Below are 20,975 nucleotides of genomic sequence, written 5' to 3' on the forward strand. Positions count from 1 at the left end.
GGCAGATTCCTGATAACAGATGTGATGGGACGAATGGTTTGAAGTGTTTGTACTTTAATGCTCGGAGTATTATGGGCAAGAGTGATGAACTTTGAGCATGAATCAGTACATGGAACTATGATGTTGTGGCCATTACAGAGACTTGGTTGAGGGAGGGACAGGAATGGGTGATTGATGTACCAGGGTTTCGAACTTTTAAGAATAGAGAGGGGGGTAAAAGAAGGGAGGAGTTTGCAATGCTAATTAGAGATAATATATTAGCTGCACTCCGGGGAGACATAATGGAGGGCTCGGAGTCTATATGGGTAGAACTCAGGAATACGAAGGGTGCAATCACTACCTTGGGGGTGTACTATAGACCTCCCAATAGCCACCGGGACATTGAGGAATGGATATGCAAACAGATTAGGGAAATAAGTAAAAATTACAGGGTTGTGGCTTCAACTTCCCTAAATTGGGACCTTTTTAGTGCTGGGGGTTAGATGGGGCAGAATTTGTTAGGTGTATCCAGGAGGGGTTCTTAAATCAATATGTTGACAGTCCAAGGGGAGAGGCTATTCTGGACCTGGTGTTGGGTAATGAGCCTGGCCAGATGACTCACCTGTCAGTGGGTGAGCAATTGAAGAACAGTGACCACAGCTCATTAACTTTCAGGATAGCTATAGATAAGGATGGGTATGGGGCTAGCAGGAGGGTTTTAAATTGGAGAAGGGCTAATTATGAAGGCATAAGGCAGGAACTAGGTAAACTGGGAACACCTTTTTGCTGGCAAGTCCACGTCGAACATGTGGGAAGTGTTTAAGGATCAAATACATCGGGTACAGGATAGGTGTGTCCTGATTAGAAGGAAGGACATGAATGGCAAAACAAGGGAACCTTGGATGTCCAGAGAAGTGATGAACTTAGTCAAGAAGAAAAAGGACGAGTATGTAGAGCTTCGGGAGTTAGGATCAGATAGAGCGTGTGAGGAATATAGAGAAGCGAGAAATGAACTCAAGGAAGGAATTAGGAAAGCCAGGAGGGGCCATGAAAAGTCCTTAGCGAGTTGGATTAAGGAGAATCCAAAGGCAGTTCTATACCTACGTCAGGTGTAAGAGGATAATGAGGGGAAAGGGTTAGGACCATTTAATGATAAAGAAGGGAATCTATGTTGGATGCAGAGGATGTGGCTGAGGTTCTGAATGAGTATTTCTCTTAAGTATTTACCCGGAAAGGGACACGCAGGACGCAGAAATTAGAACTGAGGGCGTAAAAACACTGGGGCATTTAGAGGTCAAGGAGGAGGTAGTGTTAGTTCTCCTAAACAGTATTAAGGTGGATGTCCCCAGGGCCTGATGGGATATACACCAGGTTACTGAGGGAGGCGAGAGAGGAAATTGCTGGGGCCTTGACCAGTATCTTTGTGTCCTCTTTGACCACGGGTGAGGTCCCGGAGGACTGGCGAGTGGCTCATATTGTTCCTCTATTTAAGAAAGGAATGAGGAAACCCCGGGGGACTATAGACCAGTAGTCTCACGTCAGTTGGAAGGAAATTGCTGGAGAAAATTCTTCGAGATAGGATATACGAGCATCTGGAATCCAATGGCTTGATTAGGGAAAGCCAGCATGGCTTTGTGCGGGGCAGTTGTGTCTTACTAACCTGGTTGAGTTTTTGACAGGGTGACGAGAGAGAATGATGAGGGTAGAGCTGTGGATGTCATCTATACAGACTTCAGTAAGGCATTTGACAAGGTCCCACATAATCAGTTAATCAAGAAAGTTTGGATGCATGGGGTCAGTGGAGAATTGGCTGTGTGGATCCAGAACTGATTTGCCCATAGAAGACAGAGGGTGGTGGTTGAAGGGACTTATTCGGGCTGGAGGCCTGTGAGTAGTAGTGTTCCACAGGGATCTGTGCTGGGACCTCTGCTGTTTGTGGTGTACATAAATGACCTGGATGGGTATGTTGATGGGTGGGTTAGTAAGTTTGCAGACGATACCAAGATTGGTGGAGTTGTGAATAGTGTAGAAGACCGGCGATGGACACAGGTGATATAGATCAGCTGCAGATGTGGGCAGAGAAATGGCAGATAGGGAGTTTAACCCGGATAAATGTGAGATGTTGCACCTTGGTAGGACTAATGTCAAGAGGCAGTACACTCTTAAGGGCAAGAAACTTAACAGTGTTGAAGAGCAGAGAGACCTTGGGGTGCAAGTCCATGGCTCATTGAAAGTGGCTACACAGGTAGACAGGGTGGTTAAGAAGGCTTATGGAATGCTTGCTTTCATTAATCGAGGTATTGAGTATAGGAGTCAAGAAGTTATGATGCATTTTTATAGAACTCTGGTTAGACACATTTAGAGTATTGCATGAATTCTGGTCACCTCACTATAGGAAGAATGTTGAGGCTTTAGAGAGGGTGCAGAGGAGGTTTACTAGGATGCTGCCTGGTTTAGAGGGCATGTGCTATCAGGATTGCTGGAGGCTGAGGGGTTGTGTTGATATTAAGGGAGGAATGTCTTGAAAATCATCAAGGTCAATATGTTTCCAGGGCCTGATGGGATCTACCCCATGATGATACTGAGGGAAACAAGGGAGGAGATTGCTGGGACCTTGACAGAGATCTTTGAATCCTCTTTGATCATGGCTAGGTCCCAGAGGACTGAGAAAAGCCAGTGTTCCTTTAAGGGGAACAAGGACAAACAAGGAAATTATAGGCCGGTGAGTCTTCCATCAGTGCTAGGGAAATTACTGGAGAAGATCTTAGGGACAGGATATATTCGCATTGGAAAAGTAAGGACTTATTAGGGAACATCAGCATGGCTTGTATGGGGCAGGTCCTGTTTCACAAATTTGATGAGTTTTTTTTGAGGGAGTGACGATTGATGAATGATGAGGGGACTAGGTTTATTATCGTCACTTGTACTGAGGTCCAGTGAAAAACTTGTCTTACAAACCGTTCATAAATATCAATTCATTACACAGTGCATCAAGGCAGTACAGGGCAAAAACAATAACAGAATACAGAGTAAAGTGTCCCAGCTACAGGAAGGTTAATCGATGTTGTCTACATGGTCTTGAGTAAAGCATTTGACAAGAACCTTCATGGTAGGCTGGTCCAGAAGATTAAGTCACATGAGATCCACAGCAAGTTGGTATATTGCAGACAGAATTGGCTTGGTGATAGGAGACAGAGGGTAGTGGTGGAGGGGTGTTATTCTGACAGGAGATCTGTGGCCAGTGCTGGGACCTCTTGTTTGTAACATACATTAATGATTTGAATAAAAATGTAGGTTTTAGATTAGAAACAAAGAGTTATATAGCTTGGAGTCAGGTCCTTTGGCCCAATTCGTCCATGCTGACATTGAAAACTATGGACACTAAATCCCAAATGACCCGTATGAATACTTTGCTTCAGTGTTCACCAAGGAGAGGGACTTTCTGACGAATGTGAGGTCAGTGTAGAACAGGCTAATGTGCTAGACCATGTTGAGGTGAAGAAAGAGGTAGTGTTGGAGCTTCTGAAAGACATTAGGATAGATAAGTCCCCAGGACCGGACAGTATATACCCCAGGTTACTAAGGGAAGTGGAAGAAGAGATTGTTTGGGGCATTGACAATGATATTTGCATCCTCCCTGGCGACAGGAGTGGTACCAAAGGATTGGAAGATGGCTGATGTTGTTCCCTTGTTCAAGAAGGTAATAGGGATAATCCTGGGAATTATAGACCAGTGAGTCCTTGAGTCAGTGGTGGGCAAGCTATTGGAGAGGATCTTAGGAACAGGATTTATGAGCATTTGCAGAAGCATAATCTTATTAGGGATAGTGAGCATGGCTTTGTGAGGGGCAGGTTGTGCCTCACGAGCAAAATTGAGTTTTTTTGAGGAGGTGACAAAACAAATAGATGAAGGTAGAGCGGTGGATGTGGGGTATATGGACTTTAGTAAAATGTTTGACAAGGTTCCCCATGGTAGGCTCATCCAGAAAGTCATGAGACATGGGATCTATGGAGACTTGGCTGTGTGGATTCAGAATTGGCTTGTCCCACAGAAGGCAGAGGGTGGTGGTAGATGGAGTGTGTTCTGCCTGGAGGTCGGTGACCAGTGGTGTTCCGCAGGGATCTGTTCTGGGACCCCTGCTCTTTGTGATTTTTATAAATGACTTGGATGAAGAAGTGGAGGGATGGAGGAAGTAAGTTTGCTGATGATACGAAGGTCGGAGGGGTTGTGGATAGTGTAGAAGGTTGTCATAGGTTACAACAGAATATAGGCAGGATGCAGAGTTGGGCAGAGAAGTGACAGATGGAGTTCAATCTGAAAAAGTGTGAAGTGATACACTTCAGAAGATCAAACTTAAAAGCAGAGTACATGGTTAATGGCAGGATTCTGAGCAGTGTGGAGGAACAGAGGGATCTTGGGGTCCACATCCATAGATCCCCCAAAATTGCCACGCAAGTTGATAGAAAGCATCCTATCTGGATGTATCACGGCTTGGTACAGCAACTGCTCCGCCCAGGACCGCAAGAAACTGAAGAGAGTTGTGGACACCGCCCAGCGCATCACGGACACCAGCCTCTCGTCCTTGGACTCTGTCTTTACCTCTCGTTGTCTTGGTGAAGCAGCCAACATAATCAAAGACCCCACCCACCCAAGATATTCTCTCCTCTTCCATCGGGTAGAAGATACAGGAGCCTGAGGGCACATACCACCAGACTTAAGGACAGCTTCTACCCCACTGTGATAAGACTATTGAATGTTTCCCTTATACAATGAGGTGGACTATGACCACACGATCTACCTTGTTGTGACCTTGCACCTTATTGCACTGCACTTTCTCTGTAGCTGTGACACTTTACTCTGTACTGTTATTGTTTTTACCTGTACTACTTCAATGCATTCTGTACTAACTCAATGTAACTGCACTGTGTAATGAACTGACCTGTACAATCAGTTTGCAAGACAAGTTTTTCACTGTACCTCAGTACAAGTGACAATAATAAACCAATACCAATAGGGTGGTTAAGAAGGCATATGGTGTGTTGGCCTTCATTAGTCAGGGGATTGAGTTCAAGAGCCACAAAATAATGTTGCAGCTCTGTAGAACTTTGGTTAGACCACACTTAGTATTGAGTTCAGTTCTGGTCACCTCATTATAGGAAGGATGTGGAAGTTTTAGAGTGGGTGCAGAGGAGATTTACCAGGATGCTGCCTGGATTGGAGAGCATGTCTTATGAGGATAGGTTGACAGAGCTAGGGTTTTTCTATTTGGAACGACGCAGGATGAGAGGCAATGTGATAGAGGTGTACAAGACCATGAGGGGCATAGATAGAGTGGGCAGCCAGCACCTTTTCCCAGGGCAGCAATGGCCAATACCTTGAGGTCAGAGGAGGAATGTTTAGGGGAGATGTCAGAGGTAGGTTTTTTTTTTTTACACAGAGAGTGGTGGGTGCCTGGAACGCACTGCCAGGGGTGGTGGTAGAGGCTGATACAATAGGGATATCTGAAAGGCAATTAGATAGGCACATGGATGTAAGAAAAATGGAAGGTTATGGGCTGTGCAGGAGGGAAGGGTTAGATTGATTATGGAGGAGGTGTTCATATAGGCCGGTACAACATCATGGGCCAAAGGACCTGTACTGTGCTGTGCTGTAGTGTTCCAAGTTCCATGTTTCCCTCTAACCTGTAGGTGGTCTAGTTGGTAAGTTTGCAGATGCCATGAAAATTGGTGGAAATGTGGGTAGTGGGGAAGGTTGTCACAGGATATGGCAGGATATATACCTGTTGGAAATGTGGGTGGTGGGGAAGGTTGTCACAAGATACGGCAGGATATATACCTATTGGAAATGTGGGTAGTGGGGAAGGTTGTCACAGGATACGGCAGGATATAGACTGATTGGAAATGTGGGTGGTGAAATGGCAGCTGGTGGTTAATCCAGAAGAGTGACAGATGCATTTCTGGGAGATCAAATGCAGGAGGAAAGTATTCAGTAAATGGCAGGACCCTTAGTGGCATTGATGAACAGAGGGATCTTGGGGTGCACATCCATAGCTCCCCGAATGTGGCAACACAAGTGGATAGGGTGGTAAAGAAGGCATATGGTATACTTGCCTTCATTGGTCAAGGTGTTGAGTATAACATTGGGAAGTCATGTTGAGGGTCTACAAAACTTTGGTTAGGCTGCACTTAGAGAATTGTGTGCAGTTCTGGTCGCCCTATTACAGGAAGGATGTGGAGGCTTTGAAGAGGGTGCAGGAGAAGTTCACCAGAATGTTGCCTGGATTGGAGGGTATCATTTATAAGGAGAGGTTGGACAAACTTGGATTGTTTTCTCTAGAGTGTCAGAAGCTGAGGGACAACTTGATAGAAACACAAGATTATGAGAGGCAGAGATAGGATTGACAGTTGGAATCTGTTCCCCAAGGTCAAAATGTCAAATACTAGACACCATCGGTTTGAAGAGAGAGGGAGAATATGGAAGGAGATGTGCAGGGCAAGTTTTTACATAAAATACAGAGAGTGGTAGGTGCTAGGAACACACTGGCAGAGGAGGTGGTAGAAGCAGATACAATGGCAAAGTTTTAGACAATCACATGAACATGCAGGGAATGGAGGGATACAGACCAAGTGCAAGCAAATGGAATTAATTTACATTGGCATCTTGGTCAGCGCACACATGGTTGGCTGAAGGGCCTGTTCCTGTACTGTACCATTCTGTGTTCTATCTACTGAGAGATGGTCACTATGTGACTAAGGCTGGGAACGGAATATTCCATGGATCTGCAAATGTCGGAAGGATGGGCAAAAGGAGGCAGAGTGGCTCTGTCAAAGGATGACTTCACGATACTAGAAATAACCTTTGCTCAGGAGATTGGGAAGCTGAATCAGTTTGGGTGAAAAGACTTCATGAGGGGCATAGGGTGAATGCACTTAGTCTTTTTCTCCAGGGTTGGGGAATCAATTAGAGGGCACAGGTTTGAGCTGAGAAGGGCAAGATTTAAGAGGAACTCAAGGGGTGACTTTTTCTACATAAAGTGTGGTATATGTGTGGAACGAGCTACCAGAGGAAGTAGGTGAGGCAGGTAAAATAACAACATTTAAAAGACAGTTGGACAGGTACATGGATTGGAAAGCTTTATAAGGATATGGGCCAAATGCTGGCAAATGGGACTAACTTGAAAGGGGCATCTTGGTTGGCATGGACCAGTTGGGCTGAAGGGCCTGTTTCCCTGCGGTATAACTGTACGACTCTACGAGACAACAGAAGACATTCATTGGTGGTAGTAGCCATTTGGTCCCCAACATTGGCTGCACTGAGGAGGTAGGAAAGCACAGGTGTCATCCAGCCCTGCAGAATCAGAGATGGGGAATTAATAATCCAAAAGCAAAACAATGCAGATGCTGAAAATCTATTAAACAGAAAATGCTGGAATATTCAGCAGATCAGTATCTCTGGCAAGAGAAACAGAGTTAATGATTCATTGGAACTGGGGAAAAATAGAAATGAAACAAGCTTTAAATTTCAGAGAAAGGGAGAGGAGCAGCAGGGGAAAGGAGTGTCCGTGATAGGGTGGAGAACTGGCAGAGACTGGGTGGCAGTGTGGTCAGGAGGTCTTCCATTCAATACCACTCACCAGTTACCTTGCTCTCCAGCAGTTGGAAGGGTGCTGCTTGTAGCTCCCAAGGGTGCTGTGTCAGGATGTGTGTGACTACACCACAGGTCAATGCAAAAGGCTGTGCTGAAACCGACCTCAAATGTTTCACACGGAGACCAACAAATCTGTTTTACGAAATTAAGATTGCCATCTTCATGGCACGTTGTTAAGAACAGCTCAGGTTGATTAGATAGATTTTCAACAGTAGAGTGCTATTAAAAAAACTACATGATCAAATTTCTAGATAAGATTTGCAAAAGGGACACAGATGGGTTGTCAGTGGACAAAGATTGGCAGATGGAGAATGAAGTCAGGAATACAAAGTAAAAGCATATTGTTTGGGGAGGGAGATTGCAGATCTGCTGTAGAGGCATCCTCATGTTCCTGTCTGGAAAACAGCTACAGCAAGGGATCATTTCATGTTTGCCCTGACGCAAGGCCATTCAGCCCACATCTACGCCACATCTGAGAAATCCCACTCCCTGACATTTCCCTACACGCCTTTCAACTGCCCTGGTTTAATGACCACTTGCCTACACTGTGGGTATTTACAGAAACCAATTAACCCACCTACACATCCTTGGACGTGGGAGGAACCCAGAGCATCATGAAAAACCCACGCAGTCACAAGAAAAACATGCAAACTCCACACAGACAGCACCCGCAGTCGGGACGAAACCTGGGTGGCTGGAACTGAGACGGCGCACTACCTGCTGCATTACAGCGTTGCCTCCATTAGTCTTCATTGAGATAAATTATAAAAGCACGGAGTCCTGTCATGCTTGAGAAACACACACCACCAGGCTCAAGGACAGCTTCTATCCCACTGTTACATGACTCTTGAACGGTCCTTTTGTACAATAAGATGGACTCTTGACGTCACAATCTACCTTGTGATGACCTTGCACCTTATTGTCTGCCTGCACTGCACTTTCTCTGTAACTGTGACACTTTATTCTGCATTGTTATAGTTTTCTCTTGTACTACCTCAATGCACTGTGTAATGAAATATCTGTATGGATGGCATGCAAAACAAGATTTTCACTGTACCTTGTACATGTGACAGTAATAAACCAATTACCACTTACTGCTCCCCCAGTGACCCTCACTATTCCACACTGCCCACCCCATGCTCCTTACAGCACGGGCTCCCACAGAAGAATTAAGACAATGGAGCATCATTTCCGTTTATTTACAAGTAGCAGTGAGCTGACAGTCTACATCAGGCATCGAGAGTCATCCCTAACCTGGTCCAGGCACCTAACCCAGGGGCCCAGGAGCAGCTGGCACTGCAGGCTGGCACACAGGGCACCACCAGGTGGGTCTGTGGAGACCTTGGGGGGGGCCAAGCTCTGCTCTCTCTACTGCGTGGCCCTTGGGGCACCAGTCCTTCTGGTAGATGTGATACTTTAGACCTTCACCCTTTTGTTTGTTGACAAGCCATCCATTACTGAACAGGAGCACCTGTTCCAGGAGAGTGCGCAGTTTCTCAATACCGAGTTGGGAGCCCAGGGACATGGGGTGAATCCCAGACAGGTACAGCACTTCGTTCTTAATGATGTTACCTAGAAATGGAGAGCAACGTGAGACACCAACACAGACACAATCTGCTCACTGCAGTTACAGATTAACAGACTAACAGGAGTCTGGGTCAAGCTGGGGACCGAAGCGATGGACCACAGTGCTTCAAGGAGCAGGGATGGGGACGGACAGTGGGTGAAGGGCATGGTCAGAGTGACTGAAATACACACACACCTGGGATAACAAGCAGCAGAATCCTGGTGACACGGCAGCCCATGCACCCTGCCGCAGCAACATGCCATTCTCATCAATACCAAGAGCCTGTTATAGAGACACCTCCACATCACGAGATGTACCCGATGCAAGGGTCTTTGACCGAAACGCTAACTTTGTTTCTCCCCTCAGACCCTGCCAGATCAGCTGACAGTCCGTGTTAATGAGCAAATATTGAGTATTGATCAAAGGGGACACTGGGGTGGGGAGGCCTGTCTCGAGGTGGGGGAAGGAATGAGGGATGCAAAGTGAGCACCTTTCAGAAGATAATGAACCCTTTTGTTGACCACTACTCCAGGAGAGTGCTCCTCACAGGAACAGGGCCCTTCAGCCCATCACATCATTGCCATCATCAAATAACCATCTACACCAATCCAATTTACCAGCACTCGGTCCATAATCTTCTGTGTCTTCGCTATTCAAGTGCTCATCCAGATACTTAACACCAAGTCTCTGCCTTCACCCCCCCCCCCCCCCACCACAGGCAGCAGGGTCCAGATTCCAAACACAATGAGTGAAAAATTCTTCCTCAGATATCCTCGAATACTCCTAAATTACCCTCTAGTTTTAAACACTGCTGCTATGGAAAAAAAATCACACCACCTCTCACATTAGAGCAATCCCATAAAATATTGGGGAATTTGAAATCCCCACTACAATAACCCGACTGCTGTTACACCACTGTGATTTGCCCTCATATCTGCTTCTCTATCTCCTGCTGACTGTTGGGATGGCTACAGAACATCCACTGCAAAGTGACTGCCCTCTTTTGGTTCTAAACTCCACCCTCGTGGCCTCATTTCTCAGATATTCTCCCTCATTACTGCATTAATGGACTCCTAGTCAACACCGCAATGCCCCTTCCTTTTACATCTTCCCCCACCCCTGAATATTCTGTACCCTGAAAGGTTGAGTTGCCAGTCCTGCCCTTCTTTCAACCAGGTTTCTATGAATAACAACACATGATCAGTTTATCTGTCAGACTCCTTGCATTTGGAACGAGAAGTGGAAGCCATATAAAGGGGTGACTATTGGGACCCAGTTCTTTTCCAGGTAGCGAGGGCCGTGACTTGGAGCGAGAAGTGGGACTCTCGGTCTCTAGTGCCTAAAGTACTGACAATGGATCCGGGGTCAGTGGTGTGTTCTTCCTGCCAGATGTGGGAGATCTCAAGTCTCCCTGATCACTACATCTGCGGGAGGTGCATCCAGCTGCAGCTCCTTACAGACTGTGTCAGGGAACTGGAGCTGCAGCTGATGACCTTTGGCTAATACAGGAGAATGAGGAGGTGATGGATAAAAGCTCTAGGGAAGTAGCCACACCTCAGTTGCAGGAGGCAGGTAGCTGGGTGACTGTCAGGAGAGGGGAAGAGAATAGGCAGGTAGTACAGAGTACCCTGTAGCCATTCACCTCAGGTATATTACTGTTTTGGGGGGGGGGGGGGGGGGTGGAAACGACAACCTACCAGGGGAGAAGCTGCAGTGGTCAGGTCGCTGACATTGAGTCTGGCTCTGTGGCTCAGAAGGGAAGTGGGGAAAAGAGGAAAGCAAAACTGACGGGGGACTCTGTAGTTAGGGGAGCAGACAGGAGATTCTGTGGACGAGAGAGAGACTCCCAGATGGTATGTTGCCTCCCACGTGCCAGGGTCAGGGACGTCTCAGATCGGGTCCACAGTATTCTGAAGGGGGAGGGTGAGCAGCCAGAGGTTGTGGTACATATCGGTACCAATGACGTAGGTAGGACTATTGAACAGTTCCCTTATACAATGAGATGGACTATGACCTCACGATCTACCTTGTTGTGACCTTGCACCTTATTGCACTGCACTTTCTCTGTAGCTGTGACACTTTACTCTGTACTGTGATGTAGTACAGGTAAAAACAATAAATGTAACTGCACTGTGTAATGAATTGACCTGTATGATCAGTTTATAAGACAAGCTTTTCACTGTATCTCAGTACCTGACAATAATAAACCAATACCAATACCAGGAAAAAGGATGTGGTCCTGAAAAGTGAATATGGGGAACCAGGTAGGAAGCTGAAAAGCAGGACCTCAAGGGTAGTAATCTCTGTACTGCTGCCTGTGCCATGCACCAGTGGGAGTAAGAATAGGTTGATATGGCAGATGAATGCGTGGCTAAGGACTTGGTGCGGGGGGCAGTGTTTCAGATTTGTTGATCATTGGGATCTCTTCGAGGAAGGCAAGACCTGTACAAAAGGGACAGGTTACACTGAACTGGAGGGGACCAATATTCTTGCGGGCAGGTTTGCTAGAACTGTTGGGGAGGGTTTAAACTAGTTTGGCAGGGGTATGGGAACCCAAGTGACAGGTCAGAGGATGGGGCAGTTGGTGTACAGGTTGATGCAGTGTGCAGAGAGACTGTGAGGTAGGATAAGCATTTGAAACGGCAAAATTGCAGTTAGTTGAATGGGTTGAAGTGTGTCTATTTTAATGCAAGTTGTATCAGGAACAAGGCTGATGAACTTAGACGATGGGTCAGTACATGGAACTACGATGTTGTGGCCATTACAGAGACTTGGCTGTCATAAGGGCAGGAATGGCTGCTTGATGTTCCAGGATTTAGATGTTTCAAAAGGGACAGGGACGGAGGTAAAAGAGGTGGGGAGTGGCTTTGTTGACCAGGGACAGTATCAAAGCTGTAGAAATGGAAGACATCCTGGAGGGATTGTCTACTGATTCAGTGTGGGTGGAGGTCAGAAACAGGAAGAGAGCAATCACTGTATTGGAAATATTCTATAGACCCCCCCAATACAAATAGAGACACTGAGGAACAGATCGGGAGGCAGATTTTGGAAAGGTGCAAAAATAACTGGGTTGTTGTCATGGGCGATTTCAACTTCCCTTATATTGATTGGCACCTCTTTAGTGCAAAAGGTTTGGATCGGGCAGAATTTGTCATGTGTCCAGGAAGGATTCCTGACAATATATAGACAGGCCGACTAGACGAGAGGCCATTCTAGATCTGGTACTAGACAATGAACCTGGTCAGGTGTCAGATCTCTTGACAGGTGAGCATTTCGGAGATGGTGACAATAACTCCTTGACTTTTACCATAGCCTTGGAGAGGGATAGGAGCAGATGGTATGGGAGAGTATTTAATTGGGGGAGGGGGAATTATGATGCTGTTAGGCAGGAACTTGGGATTGAAAATTGGTAGATGTACTCAGGGAAATGCACAATGGAAATGTGGAGGTTGTTTAAAGATCACTTGCAGGAGGTTCTGGAGAGGTTTGTCTCACTGGGGCAGGAAAAGGACGGTAGGGTGAAGGAACCATGGTTGACAAGAGATGTGGAATATCTGGTGAAGAGGAAGAAAGAAACTTACTTAAGGTTTAGAAAGCATGGATCAGACAGGGCTCTGGAGAGTTACAAGGTAGCCAGGAGGCAGCTTAAGAATTGACTTAGGAGGGCTAGAAGGGGGCATGAGAAGGCCTTGGTGAGTAGGATTAAGGAAATCACTAAGGCGTTCTACACGTATGTGAAGAACAGGAGAATGACTGGAGTGAGGGTAGGACTGATTAGGGATAGAGGAGCAAGCATGTGCCTGGAGTCGGAGGTGGTAGGGGAGGTCCTTAATGAATACTTTGCTTCAGTATCCACCTGTGAGAGAGACCTTGCTGTATGTGAGGACAGCGTAAAACAGGCTGATAACTGGAACACGTCGATGTTAATGAGGACAACGTGCTGGAACTTTTGAAAAACATTAGAACATAGAACAGTACAGCACAGGCCCTTCGGCCCACAACGTTGTGCTGACATTTTATCCTACTCTAAGATGTATCTAACCCTTCCCTCCCACATTGCCCTCCATTTTTCTATCATCCACGTGCCTATCCATGAGTCTCTTAAATGTCCCACAGTAACTCACGGACCCAGCCCAGAGAAATGGCGCTGATGCATCAGGGTATAGCAGACAGGCTGAGCGAGTTGGAGGGCACACAGAGCCCTGGCCTTATCGAAGTCCTGGCCCAGGATGTCGGTGTGAGGATCAGTGCGAGGACCACCACACACACACAGCCGGCAGCTGTAGAACACCAGGAAATGGTCTCCAGGGAAGTAGAGCACCAGCCTGCAGAGAGAGGGGGAGAGGGCTCAGGATCAACAAGCAGGGGGCAACCTCAACACCTGCCCCAGAGCTCACCCCCCACACCCAGGGGTATTGTTGGGAGAGGAGATGGTGGGGTCAGAGGTCAACTGCTCTCCACGGTTTTGGAGATGGGTGCCCCTCAGGTGATAGGCAATGGAGGGGAGGGATGGGGAGGAGGGGAGGGGGCCACCTTTGCCCCGGGGCTGCTCCTGCCCTCACTGACCTTTATTACGACAGTGGCTGGTGCGAGTAGGGGATGGAGCAACGTGTCCACATGCCCACCCTCCCCCCAACCCCGAGACCAGGAGTGCCACATTACCTGGGGGAGGGGTCCTTCCAGTCTCCCCTCTTGTTTGCTCGCTTTGCTCGGGCGAACTCATCGCATCTGACGCTGCCATACAGGCCGAAGTGGAAGCGGAGCCAGAGCTGTGGCTCCGTATCGATGGGAAAGCCGGTCCCTCTGGGAGAGGCAGGCTCCGGATCGACAGGGACCCAGGTCCCGCTGGGAGAGGCAGGCTCCGGATCGACGGGAACCTCAGTCCCGCTGGGAGAGGCAGGCTCCGGATCGATGGGAACCTCAGTCCCGCTGGGAGAGGCAGGCTCCGGATCGACAGGGACCCAGGTCCCGCTGGGAGAGGCAGGCTCCGGATCGACGGGAACCTCAGTCCCGCTGGGAGAGGCAGGCTCCGGATCGACAGGGACCCCGGACCTGGGGCCAAATCCCAGGAAGAGACATTTCCCATGGGCCTGCAGGGAGAGTACAGGAGTAGGTCAGAGAGAGAGCCTGGGAGCAGGGGGCTCACCTCTTCCTCTGGCTGGGCATCCCCCTCACCACCCACACCTGACCCCACACACCAGGGAGCCCCCAAACCAAGGACACCCACTCACACACCAAGGACCCCTTCACCATTCCAGCCGCCTTACAATAATCCACCAGAGACCCCACCGCCCGGCGGGACCCCACCCTCTGCCCCTTCCCCACCAAGACTCCACCCCCCAGGCTGGTCTCGGCAGCGCCCAGTCCTGGGGAGGAGTCGGGTCCTGGGGAGGGGTCCCAGCCCCGGGGAAGCGTCGGGTCCCGGTCCCCGGGAGGGGTCGCGGCCCCGGGCAGGGGTCCAGAGGAGGGGTCGGGTCCCGGCCCCGGGGAGGGGTCCCGGGGAGAAGTCGGGTCCCGGCCCCGGGGAGGGGTCCCGGGGAGAAGTCGGGTCCCGGTCCCCGGGAGGGGTCGGGTCTCGGTCCTGGGGAGGGGTCGTGTCCCGGGGAGGGGTCGGGTCCCGGCCCCGGGGAGGGGTCCCAGGGAGGAGTTGGGTCCCGGGGAGAAGTCGGGTCCCGGTCCCCGAGAGGGGTCCTGGGGAGGGGTCGGGTCCCGGTCCCCGGTCACCGGGCAGGGGTCGCTCCGGCCGCACTGACCTGGCTCTGTTGCAGCCGCCGCCCCTCCAGCTGTTTCACGGGCAGCTGCCGGGTGCTGCCCCCCGCCCGCTGCACCACCCCGCCCAGCACCCGGCAGCACCGCCCGTGAAACATCCGCAGCGACGGCCCCTCAGGCATAACGGGAGCCGAGAACCCGACCCACCGACCACCGGAGAGCACAGACCGGCGACTGCCCGTCCGCAACCCCGGTCACGGTGCCACCCTCCAGCCCCTCCCACAGCGACCCTCCCTCAGTCCCGCCCCTCCCACAGTGACCCTCCCTCAGTCCCGCCCCTCCCACACTGACCCTCCCTCCGGCCCCTCCCACACTGACCCTCCCTCAGTCCCGCCCCTCCCACACTGACCCTCCCTCCGGCCCCTCCCACAGTGATCCTCCCTCAGTCCCGCCCCTCCCACACTGACCCTCCCTCCGGCTCCTCCCACGGTGACCCTCCCTCAAGCCCCTCCCACAGTGACCCTCCCTCCGGCCCCTCCCACAGTGCGACCCTCCCTCAGTCCCGCCCCTCCCACACTGACCCTCCCTCCGGCCCCTCCCACAGTGACCCTCCCTCAGTCCCGCCCCTCCCACACTGACCCTCCCTCAGTCCCGCCCCTCCCACACTGACCCTCCCTCTGGCTCCTCCCACGGTGACCCTCCCTCAAGCCCCTCCCACACTGACCCTCCCTCGGCCCCTCCCACAGTGACCCTCCCTCCGGCCCCTCCCACAGTGCGACCCTCCCTCAGTCCCGCCCCTCCCACACTGACCCTCCCTCCAGCCCCTCCCACAGTGACCCTCCCTCAGTCCCGCCCCTCCCACACTGACCCTCCCTCCGGCCCCTCCCACAGTGACCCACCCTCCGGCCCCTCCCATAGTGACCCTCCCTCCGGCCCCTCCCACAGTGACCCTCAGTACCGCCCTTCCCACAGTGCGACCCTCCCTCAGTCCCGCCCCTCCCACAGTGACCCTCCCTCCGGCCCCTCCCACAGTGCAACCCTTCCTCCGTCCCGCCCCTCCCTCAGTCCAGCCCCTCCCACAGTGTGATCCTCAGTATCGCCCCTTTTTGCTATAAACGTTTATTCACTAAAAGCTCTACAAAAGACAACCAGCGTCAATACACCACATCTAATACAGAAAAGAAGAAACTACGCAACGACATACTACGGTAGACAATGCAAACTAACACTAACGAAACACACACGCGACGCTACACCCGTCAACGCGACACGTGACACTTCAAATAAGAATCGCGTTCGTACCGTCCACGACACACGTGATCCCGAGGGGCCCACCGAGCGCAGAACTCAGCTAGGGTGCCCGCGGAAACCGCGTGCTCCCTCTCTAAATGCACCCGCGCGCGCACGTAAGCGCGGAAGACGGGCAGGCAGGCCGACCTGCTGGTACCCTCGGCTGCCCGCCACCGTGTCCCGTGGATGGCCAGCTTGGCCTCAGTACCGCCCATCCCACAGTGTGACCCTCCCTCAGTCCCGCCCCTCCCACAGCGTGACCCTGCCTCGGTACCACCCCTCCCAGTGCAGAGCTTTCTTGGATTTGACATGATTGCTTCTCAGGAGAGGGCAGGACTGCAGCTGCTGGAATCTGGAGCAACAATCCGCTGGAGGAACTCAGAAGGTCGACCTGCATCTGTGGGAGGAAAGGAAATGTCGACGTTTCGAGTCGACCACATCACCCTGCATCAGGACTGAGAGGGGAGGGGGCTGGTATAGAGAGGAGGGGGAGGGGTGTCAGGAGTCCGAGGTGATTGGTGGATGGAGGAGGGGTGTAAGATGACGGGCAGGTAGGGAGGGGAGTGGGGGTGGGGCTGGGAGACGGTGGCAGGTGGATAGATGGAGGCAGAGGGAGTGAGGTAGTGGGAGGGGAGGGTGGGGGGGAGGCGGCTGCTGGAGGGAGACAAGCAGGAACACAAGGGGCTGCCAGTGCTGGAGGTGAGAATGGGAACCATTAGGGGAGAGGAGTATGGCAGATGGAACCAGACCCAGATGGGGGAGGGACCCTGTGGGTGAACCGTGTGTGTCATGAGTGGATCCGACCAGCAGAGGGACAGAGACGGGTGAGGGGGGGGCTGAGGGGGTGGTTTGAGGGAACGTGGACAAAAATGGGAGGACAGGAGGAGAGAGAGGGGAAGGGGAAAACCCACCCGAGGGGAGGGTTACCCGAAATTGGAAACCTCAGTGATACCATTGGGCTGTAGACTCCCCGGGGGAATGGGAGGTGTTCCTCCAGCTTGTGTTGGGCCTCACCCTGGCAGTGGGCAAGGCCGAGGATGGACAGGTCAGTGTGGGAATGGGAAGGGTAAAATACACATGTAACGGGGAGCTCGGGATGGTCGTTGTGGACCGGGTGTAGATGATCTGCGAGAGGTCGCAGAGTCTGCGCTTGGTCTCACCGATGTAGAGGAGGCCACATCGGGAACTACTACCACTGTGTCCCAGCTCCACCCTGCTCACCTCCCCTACACTGTTATCAGACTGTTGAACGGTTCCCTAGTATGATAAGGTGGACTCTTCACCTCACAATCTACCTTGTTGTGACCTTGCACCTTATTGTCTGCCTGCACTGCACTTTCTCTGTACCTGTGACACTTTACTCTGCATTCTGTATTGTTTTACCCTGTACTACCTCGATGCACTGTGTAATGAATTGATCTGTACGATCGGTGTGCAAGACAAGTTTTTCACTGGACCTCGGTACAAGTGACAATAATAAACCAGTTCCAATACCACTACCTTCCCGTCACCCTACATCCCTCCTCGGTCACCAATCACCACGGGCTCCTGTCTCATCATCCCTTCCCCTCTCTATACTGGCCATATCCCCCCTCAGTCCTGAAACGTTGACATTACCTTCCCCCACAGATGCTGCCCGACCCACTGAGTTGCTCTGCTTGAGAAACAGCTGCAGATGCTGGAATCCATGGGTGCTATGGGTGGGTACAGACCAAGGGTGTAGCTATGGGCACTCACATGGGCCCCAGACAAGCCTGCCTGTTCATTGAACAGTCTCTGTTCCAAGCCTTCTCCGGCCCCATTCCGCAACTCTTCCTCTGCTGTATCGACGACTGCACTGGTTCCACCTCTTGTACCTGTGCGGAACTTGACAGTTTCATAAATTTTGCCACTAATTTTCACCCTGCTCTCCAATTCACTGGGACCATCTCTGCCACCTCTCTCTCCTTCCTCGATCTTTCCATCTCCATCTCAGGAGATTCCTTGTCCACTGACACGTTCTACAAACCCACTGACACCCACAGCTACCTCGATTACAGCTCCTTCCACCCTGTCGCTTGCAAGGACGCGATCTCCGCCTCGCCGCATCTGCTCCCATCATGAGGCTTTCCACTCCAGGACATCCGAGATGTCCAACTTTTTTTCTAACCGGGGCTTCCCCCCTGACTGTGGTCGAGAGAGCTCACACCCATATTTCTGCCATTTCCTGCACCTCTGCTTTCACCTCCATCCCTCCCAGACCCAACAGGGAGGAGGGATCCCCTTGTTCTCACATTTCATCCCACCAGCCTATGTAGATATTACCCAACAAGCAATATCTTTTTCCCATTATTGATATCTTTATTAGTCACATGTACATCGAAACACACAGTGAAATGCATCTTTTGCGTGGAGTGTTCTGGGGGCAGCCCGCAAGTGTCGCCACACTTCCAGCGCCAACACAGCACACCCACAACTTCCTAACCCGTACATCTTTGGAATGTGGGAGGAAACTAGAGCACCAGGAGGAAACCCACACAGACACGGGGAGAATGTACAAACTCCTTACAGATAGTGGCCAGAATTGAACCCGGGTCGCTGGCGCTGTAATAGCATTACGCTAACCATTACACTACCGTGCCTGCCCATTCCAAAACCGGAAGGCATGCATTTAAGGTGAGAGGGGGTAGGTTCAGAACAGATGTGAGTGATGTTTTTTACTGAGAGAGTGGTGGATGCCTGGAATGCGTTTCCTGATAGGGTGGTGGAGGCAAATTCATTGGGGGCTTTTAAGAGGGGCTTGGATGGGCACATGAATGAGGAAGATGGAGGGATATGGGCATTCTGTAGGTAGGAGGGATTAGATATGTCGGCACAACATTGTGGGCCGAAGGACCTGTTCTGTGCTGTACTGTTCCGTTCTATGTCATGTTCTATGTATCCAACACATTATGATCTGCCACTTTTGCCATCTCCAACGGGACCCCACCACCTGGCATATCTTCTCCTCTCTCCCCCCTCAGCCCTTTGCAGGGACTGCGTGCTCACCACGACTCCCTCATTCACTCCTCCCAACCACCCACCATCTCGCTCTGACCCTGGGAACTTTCCTCTGCCCTCGTCATAGGTGCATCACCTACCCCTACACCACCTCCATCACCTCCACCCAGGGACCCAAACAGTCCTTTCAGGTGAGACAGAGATTCACCTGGACCTCCCTTAATATCATCGACTGCATTCAGTGCTCAAAGTGCGGCCTCCTCTACATTGGTGACACCAAACGCAGACCAGGTGACCGTTTCACACAGCACCTGCGCTCTGTCCGTAACCGCGACCTGCATCTCCCCGCCGACCGGTCACTTCAACTCCCCCTCCCACACTGTCACTGATATGTCAGTCCTTGGCCTCCTCCACTGGAGGATCTGCCCCCCCCCCACCCCCCCAACCCATCCCCCAGGTGATCTGCTCCCTCCTCCCCCCCAGTGACCCATCCCCCGGGAGATCTGCTGCCCCCTCCCCCCCCAGACCCCTCCCCGTGGGATCTGCTGCCCCCTCCCCCCCCAGTGACCCATCCCTGGGGGATCTGCCCCCCCCAGTGACCCATCCCCGGGGGATCTGCCCCCCCCAGTGACCCATCCCCGGGGGATCTGCTCCGCCTGCTGAGCCCGCCGCTCCTCGCCCGGGGCGGGGCTCCGGTGGGAGGGCGGGGCCTCCGGTGGGAAGGCGGGGCCTCCGGTGGGCGGTGCCGGTTCTGACAGGGCTCCAATCAGAAAAGGCCTTTGCCGGGGGCGGGGCAAACACGGCCGTCACCCGGCAGCGGCACGTGCGTGACGCGTCATTTCCGGGCGGGTGGCGGTGACGCCGTTACCGCGGGCGACGATGGCGGCGGTGGGAGAGCAGGACGGGCCGAAGGTCGGCGCCGTCTGTCTGATCGTCCTCGGCATGGCGGGGTCGGGGAAAACCTGCCTGGTGCAGGTAGGGGGGGCCGGGTAACCGGGGGAGGGTGGCCGGGTACTGCGGGGTGGAGGAGGGGAGGAGGAAGGAGGAAGGAGGGGGAGGGGAGTTGGGGGGGGAGGGAGGAGGGGGAATTTGGGGGGGAGGGAGGAGGGAGGGGGGAGGGAGGAGGGAGGGGGGGAGGGGGGGGGAGGGAGGGAGGAGGGAGGGGGGGAGGGGGGAGGGAGGAGGGAGGGGGGAGGGAGGGGGGGGAGGGAGGGGGGAGGAGGAGGGAGGAGGGAGGGGGGGAGGGGAGGGAGGAGGGAGGAGGGAGGGGAGGAGGGAGGAGGGGAGGGGAGGGGAGGGGAGGGGGGGGGGAGGGAGGGGAGGGAGGAGGGAGACGAGGGGAGGGGAGGAGGGAGGGGAGGGGAGGGGAGGAGGGAGGGAGGGGGGGGGACGGAGGAGGGAGGGGAGGGGGGGGAGGGGAGGGAGGGGAGGGGGGGGGACGGGGGAGGGAGGGGGGGGGGGGGACGGGGGAGGGAGGGGAGGGGGGGGGGGGGGGGGGACGGGGGAGGGAGGGAGGAGGGAGGGGAGGGAGGGGAGGAGGGAGGGGAGGGGGGGGACGGGGGGGGGGGGAGGGGGGGGAGGGGGAGGGAGGGGGGGGGGGGACGGGGGGGAGGGAGGGGGGGGGAGGAGGGGAGGGGGGGGACGGGGGAGGGAGGGGAGGGGGGGGACGGGGGAGGGAGGGGAGGAGGGAGGGGGGGGGGAGGGGGAGGGAGGGGAGGAGGGAGGGGGGGGGGGGGACGGGGGAGGGAGGGGAGGAGGGAGGGGAGGGGGGGAGGGGGAGGGAGGGGAGGAGGGAGGGGAGGGG

At 52.7% G+C, this 20,975-nt stretch overlaps 2 protein-coding genes across 2 annotated transcripts in view; one reads left to right on the forward strand and one right to left on the reverse strand.

Annotated features, from left to right (window-relative positions):
• Positions 1-8,831: 8,831 nt before the first annotated feature.
• On the reverse strand, positions 8,832-15,084 carry LOC127568042 (endonuclease 8-like 2). The gene is made up of 4 exons (XM_052011293.1): positions 14,947-15,084; positions 13,856-14,283; positions 13,322-13,518; positions 8,832-9,198 (listed from the first exon to the last, which is right to left on the reverse strand). The coding sequence occupies exons 1-4, from the start codon at positions 15,082-15,084 to the stop codon at positions 8,894-8,896; spliced, it is 1,068 nt and encodes a 355-aa protein (XP_051867253.1). The 3' UTR covers positions 8,832-8,893.
• Positions 15,085-20,011: 4,927 nt separating this feature from the next.
• The window catches only part of gpn1 (GPN-loop GTPase 1), a 40,134-nt gene continuing 39,170 nt past the window's right edge, over positions 20,012-20,975 (forward strand). The window contains exon 1 of the mRNA XM_052012766.1: positions 20,012-20,146. Within this exon, the coding sequence (XP_051868726.1) occupies positions 20,051-20,146 (96 nt within the window). The 5' untranslated portion in view covers positions 20,012-20,050. The remainder of the gene's footprint in view (positions 20,147-20,975) is intronic.

This window comes from Pristis pectinata, chromosome 3 (assembly GCF_009764475.1).
Source record: "Pristis pectinata isolate sPriPec2 chromosome 3, sPriPec2.1.pri, whole genome shotgun sequence".
Lineage (NCBI taxonomy): Eukaryota > Metazoa > Chordata > Chondrichthyes > Rhinopristiformes > Pristidae > Pristis > Pristis pectinata.